The 6,385-nt window shown below is 50.3% G+C and overlaps 1 protein-coding gene across 1 annotated transcript; it reads right to left on the reverse strand.

The window, feature by feature from the left end:
* Nucleotides 1–4,901: 4,901 nt before the first annotated feature.
* Nucleotides 4,902–6,385, reverse strand: SRARP (steroid receptor associated and regulated protein). Its single transcript, XM_011363495.2, has 2 exons — nt 6,283–6,385; nt 4,902–5,329 (listed from the first exon to the last, which is right to left on the reverse strand). Exons 1-2 carry the CDS (start codon nt 6,362–6,364, stop codon nt 4,902–4,904), a joined length of 510 nt encoding a protein of 169 aa, XP_011361797.1. The 5' UTR covers nt 6,365–6,385.

Below are 6,385 nucleotides of genomic sequence, written 5' to 3' on the forward strand. Positions count from 1 at the left end.
AGAACCCGAAGAACCTTAGGCTCACACCTTGTCTTGAACAGAAACTCAAACTCAGATGAAAAGAACACATGTGTGGGGGGAAGGAAGATCTTGGGGCCCTACCCACTTGGTTGGCCAGTTCTGTCCCCTTAGGGAGTCGCTCCAAACTCCTTACAGTATGACAGCATGATATGGAAACTGAGGCCCAGGGTCACACGACAAGTCAGTGGCAGAGAAGGAATGAAGACCCAGAACTCCCGAAGGTCAGGCCAGGGCTTCTCTACCAGACCAACTCCCCCATCCCTACAGCCACCCTTTCCCGGCCTAGAGGTAACCCCGCCTCCGACATTGTATCCCCCGCTCCCACATCTCCCCTCTCCCTCCATCCACTCCCTACCTGCCTTAGAGCCCAGTCCTGCAATAGCAGAGGAATAAGGCCCTATTCTGCCCTCTTGCTCTCAAGTGTTGCACGGGAAACGAGCTAAGCAAATGTTTGTAGGATTTTTTTAAAAAGCTAACAAGCTTCGGTAAAGAGGGGAAGGTAATTCGCAGACTCCGGAGCCACACGGCCTGGGTTTGAATGTTGGTTCTGCTGCTGCTGAGCTGTGTGATCTTGAGCAAGTAACTCAACCTCTTTATGCTTCAGTTGCTCCACCTGCAAAATAGTTCTAACAGGATCTACCTGCTGGAATTGTTTTGTAATGCATGTAAAAGGCTTGGCACTTGGTAGTGACGCAGCTCACATGTGCCATGCATTGAAATGCCCAGTAGGGCTCAGCTTATTTCGTATACATTTGGATCCTGACGTCCCCTAGGGACTTCTCTCCAGGAAAAACAGGTGAGGACTTTTCTGGGAAGAGCCTGTCTGGGCCCCAGGGGTGGAAGTGGGAGAGGGAAGCCTCTGGAAGCCTTACTTCCCTCATCTATAAACAAAGATCAGGCAGCACCCTCCCAGGGCTGCTGTGAGCTCAATAAATGTTAAGCTTTTGTTAAAACTGTTGTGGTTGTTTTCTGAACAAGGAAAAGTAAGGTTCCACCCTCCTCGGCTCTGCCCTCAAACAAGAGAGGGTCCTGAGGCGCTGGATGACTTGACCCTGCTGGATGGGTGCCCAAGGCAGGGGCCTCTGGGCAGGGCAAGGTGTTGTTTACAGTCAGCACAGCTGGCTTAGGGCTCGCTGGGAGCAGCCAGCCAGGCCAGTCCCAAGCTCTGGGCCCTTCGGGACATGGACACAGGGACAATCTTCCAAGGAAGTCTGAGGGCTACAAGACCGGGTGGGGGCCCTCTGGATGCCTCTCCGCAGGTCAAGGCACAAAGCAGGGCTGCTAGCCCAGGGGACCGAGAGGAGAGTGCAGGACAGTAAATCTGCCCCTTTCTTCCTCCCTTTCTTCCCTCCTTCTCACAGGATTCTTGACCATTTACTATGTAGTGGGCACTTCAAGGCACTGGCAACTGCTAACTTAAAAATAAAAAGATTCTGCATTGCAACTAAAATGGCCTTGCTGTCAGTGGCTACAGACTTAGATTATTAGGGCACCTTAGGCTGTCTCATCTTTCACAGGTTGTCAATAGGTGGTTTTATCACATAACTAACTTTTGGGGCACTGGAACCTATCTGAATGAAGAATTATTTTGTCTTCTACTTGTCTTTCTACTGATTAAAATAAAGAATCCTGTCTTAAAAAATAAAATAAAAAGACTTTTCAAAGAGAGAGGGAACAGGCATTTATTCAAGATCAGTAGAGTAGCTATTCGAGAAGCACTGATTCAGGCAGAAGCCCCGTAATATTCTGATTAAGAAACAAAGGCAAGGAGTATTTATGAGAAAGGGAAGGGGAGCGTTTACATCAGTAGAAGGAAGGCATATCTATTGGTGCGGATAACCTAATGGTGACATTTATTCTAAAGAATGTTTTAATTTTTAGTTTGGTAGCCATCGGTTTGGTGGTTATAATGTCTGCTTTATAGTTGTCTTTGCAAACGGTTCTCTGGGGCATAAGGTTGTTTTAGGCTTAAGCCAAAGGTTATTTTGCCCTGTTTTAACATTCCCAAGGTTTGAGGCATAGGATGTGTGAGGCAGTTCCTCTGACATGGCAGCTTTGCCTCCATTTTTAAGTGGCTTTGTTATTATTATTATTATTATTATTATTATTATTATTATTATTATTATTATTATTTTGACAGGACATATTCCTGAATTAAGCATGGCTGCCAGCCTAGGAACACATTCACTTATCCTCGACTTCACCACTGGCTTAATAGTCTTTCATTTATTTATTGATCTGTTTCCTCAACAGATTTTCAGTAAGTCCCTCCAGTGTGGTAGGTAGATAAAGCGCTGAGATCACACCACTTCCATTTAAACCCTGGCTCTGACACTTACTGGCTGCGTGACCTTGGGCCAGTTGCTCAACCTCCCAGAGCCTCAGTTTCCTCATCTGTAAAATGAGGATAGTGGTGAAGGGACTAACTGAGCTATTCTCCTCTACCTGTGTGCCTCATCTCAGTGAGGGCCCCTCTCACCTGTTCAGTCCCCCAGACACACCCTAGATGCTGCCAGGCCCTAGAATGGGTCCTTGGAAAATATGTATTTTTCCTTCATTTACTCATTCAACAAATGTGAACAGAGCACCTGCAGGTGCATAGTCCCATCGTCTGGGATTTGGATTTAGGCTCTGCCTCTTTCTAGTTGGTGACCTTAGGCAATCGCTTCATTTCTCTGTGCCTCAGTTTCCTCATCTGTAAAATCAGACCACCTCACGTGTCTGGTATGAGAGGAAGCGAGGTAGCATGTGGTGCATATAAAAATGTCAATAATCATTATTCCAGATGAGAGGGGTGTTGGTTAAATTGAAAGTCTGGCTTCTGAAAACCTTGACTCCACTGGGTCTCTGGCCCCTTACGTCCATGCCCAGCCAGTTCCCGCCTTCCCCTCCCAGGTGGGAGCCGAGTGCACTCCAGTCTGAGGATAGGGCGACACCTGCTGGTACAAAGCTAGACGTGCAGCCACAGCCCTCACCCTTCTAGTCTTGATTCTTACTCCAAAAAGGGAGAGGAAGGGGTGTATGTCACCCAGATTATTCTGTCACCACCTTTCTAGTTCAAACCATCACCCCCTTTTCCTGGACTAAGGTACAGCCTCCTAAGCTTCTGATCCCAGCACAAGATCTAGAGGAAACGTCTTAAAAGCGAGGTCTGGTCATGTCACTCTCTGCTCACAATTTCCAACGGTGCCCATTTCAGAATAAAATCTAAAGACCTTTCATCAATAAACTAACACGAACTATTATTAAACATATTTATTAAAAAAAATGAAAAGCGAAAACCTCGTCATGGCCTGCGAGACCTCACGTGATGTGATCCCCGCCACTTCTCTGGCCTCTGTTTTGTGTGTGTGCATTGCTAGGGAATAAGCACTTTCACGATGGAGACTCGTCTGGCTTATCACTGCTCCATCCCAGGGTCTAGCTCAGAGCTTGGCACACAATGGGTGCCCAATAAACACTTGGTGAATGAATGAATGAATGAATGAATGAATGAATACTCCAGCCAGACGGAATGACTCTGTCCCTTCTTCCTAGAACACTCCCCATCCCTGCTTTGTATGACTCACTCACTAGCCAATCTTTATTTTTTCTCTCTTCTCTCAGATCTTAGACATCACTGCCTGCAGAAAGCCCTCCCTGATCTCCTCTCTCAGAGTGGGCTAGGCACCCTCCTCCAGCCGCTACAGCATTCTATGTGCCCTGACTGTTGCACTTAGCAGAAGCTATGACGATCGATAACCACCTCCTTTCTGGCCTCCCCCATCGGGCTGTGAGCTCCTCGAGGACAGGGTCATGACTGTTCTCTCTGGATCCTCTCTGCCCAGAAGAGACCTTGCCTGGACGAGAGGCCGTTGGCCCTGAGGTCAAGAGCAAGAACTTGAGCACCAGGCTTGGCTGGGTTCTAATCACACCAGTACCAGTCCACGGGGACTTGAGCGTGTCCCTCAACCTCTCTGTGCCTCAGTTCCCCAATCCGTGAAATGGGTGCAAAAATAGTGCTTTCCGTGCTGGCACAGAACAAATGGTCAATACGTGGAAGCTACCAACTCTGTAGGAACTTGGTGAAACCAGTCATCGCGTGAGTGAACATTCAGCAATTTTAATCTGAGAGCCTTGAGATACATCCTCAGATGGGATGATTTGGCGTTTCATACCACACTGCGTATCTTAGACCTACACACACCAGTGACCCCACTTCCTCCTGGGGAACATGACTACCTCCACACTTGTATGTGAGCCGAGGTGACAGCAGCCAGGGTACCGTCCCTGCCTGTCGTGGTGGGGCGTCCTGACCCCGCTCTGGTCTGCCATGGGAGACGAGGCCAGGCAGGGGGAGGACGGCTCTCGGCGTCGGCTCCTTCTCGTTTTTCAGATCAGAAAAGCTCTTTGCCCCAGTCACTTTCCATCCCAGCACCCCGTTTCAGTGTCTACACAGCGCTCATTTGGTCACTGTTCAAAATCATCTTTATTTATTTGGTCGTTTAACCCTTTTCCCTTCCCCTCCCCCCACCCCACCCCTACTCCCAGAAAGCTGTGGCGTCTTCCCTGGCATTTTGCAGAGAGTGGAATGTAGAAGATGCTCCATGAGAATTTGCTGTATGAATGAATTAGGATCTTTCCATGTGGCTGTGCTTTATTCTGCTTCTGCTGAAAGGCTAACAAAGGTAGGGAGGAAAGAGGAAGTAAGGTGCTTTTGAGTGTGTACTTGGTGGCTGATTCGGATGTCCTTTAGTGGGTCTAATGCTCCTTCTTCCTTGGCTCGGGCACAAAAGACTCCTGTTGGCTGTGGAAGAGGGAGCGGGCTCTGGGAATTGCAACCCTTGGACACTCGAGCCTGGCATGCCAATCCCCTGCTCTCATGGGGTCAGGCTCTTCGGTTAATCTGCCTGCCCACAGACACAGGAGGAGAGGGCTTTGAGAGAGCCTATGACTGTTTCCCAAGCTGAAGACCTTGAGGGCCCAGTCTTCAAGGGGCTCCCCTTGGCTTCAGGAGCCTCCTGCGAGCAGACTGTGCTGCTTGGGGAAGGACCTAGGGCCACAGTCCCTCTGCAGGGTGGCAGGGTACCCCTGGCCTGGGCAAGGTGTTCCCCACCCAGGGGGGTCTCCTGAGTCAGATGGGGCTGGCTTTCTCCACAGAACAAGATGTAGGTCTTCATTAGAGGGGTGACAGGTCCTAGGTTGGGACTTGGGGCTCTGGGTGGCCCTGGGGATGCTGCCAGGGAGAGCTGTTTCCCACGGGTACAGTCGATAATGAAAGTTAGGTGAGCTGTGGGGACGGACTTCTGATGGTGGGCCGGCTTCCCACCTAGAAGGAAAGGACCAAAAGTTTGTGTTAGCATGACACGGGATGCTCTACGTTAACTCATCTGTTGATCCACTCATTCACTCACTCCACGAGGGTTTCACTGTGGTTTGGTTGACACACGAGGATGGAAAGACAGTGGGGTCTAAGAGCGTGGAGTTCAGCATCAGAGACCTGACTTTAAATCCTGCCTCCCCCTCATCAGCTGTCTGCCTTCCAGGAGCACAGACCACGGCCTCAGAGCCTCTCAACTTCCCTGGGACGGGAACAGCCCGGGCCTCTTGTCAACATGCAGGTTCTGGTACAATGGCTCTGGGGTGGGGCCTGAGGTTCTGTATTCCTAACAAGCTCCCAGGGGATGCCAGGGCTGCTGGTCCACAGACTACGCAGTGAGTAATGAGGTCATGATCAGGAGGAAAGCCCCAGCCACCTTGTGCAGATGAGGAACCTGAGACTGAGCTTGAGCAGATGTCGGTGGTCCTCGGGCAGCTCTGTGCTGCTTCTCTTTCCCCACGTGACATCAGAGCCTCGGAGGACAACATCGGTGCCCGGCGCAACTGGCCTGGGGATCCCTGTTCTGTCCTCCCCGCCCCACTGAGGGCCCAGCACAGGGAGAAGCAGCCATAAACCAACCAATCGATTTATCAATTAAGCAGGTACCAGAGCAGGTCCCTCTGAATCTAAAGCCTGGGCCCTTAAATAAGAAACTTTGCAAGTTATCCAAATAATAAACACATTCATGCCCTTCACTACATGCTCTTCGCCATGACACAGGCAGGCCCAGGAGGAAGTTTATTATGTTTCGTTAGGTTGGTTAACACAAGAGATAAAAGTGGAGGCCTGGCCTGAGAATCCCGACAGCCCCCAAGAAGATAGCTGCCCTCTGTCCCCCGCCTCCCCAGCGCCCCTTCAGCTTGTCTTCCTCCGGGACGGAGGCACCCTCTGCCACCTCGTACCTGAACTGATCTCTAGGTCTGTGTCAAGGCCCGTGATGTTCAGGCCAGCTGTCTGGTCTCTGGGGTCCTCTGAGGGGGCCATTGCTGCAGCCGCAGGTCCTTT

Source organism: Pteropus vampyrus, unplaced genomic scaffold (genome assembly GCF_000151845.1).
Source record: "Pteropus vampyrus isolate Shadow unplaced genomic scaffold, Pvam_2.0 Scaffold86, whole genome shotgun sequence".
Lineage (NCBI taxonomy): Eukaryota > Metazoa > Chordata > Mammalia > Chiroptera > Pteropodidae > Pteropus > Pteropus vampyrus.

Excerpts from the sequence above, each read along its gene's own strand:
- SRARP (XM_011363495.2), bottom strand. The coding sequence starts at position 6,364 with ATGGCCCCCTCAGAGGACCCCAGAGACCAGACAGCTGGCCTGAACATC. Across the intron at positions 5,330-6,282 it reads AGACCTAGAGATCAGTTCAG|GTGGGAAGCCGGCCCACCAT; the intron begins GTACGAGGTGGC and ends CTTTCCTTCTAG.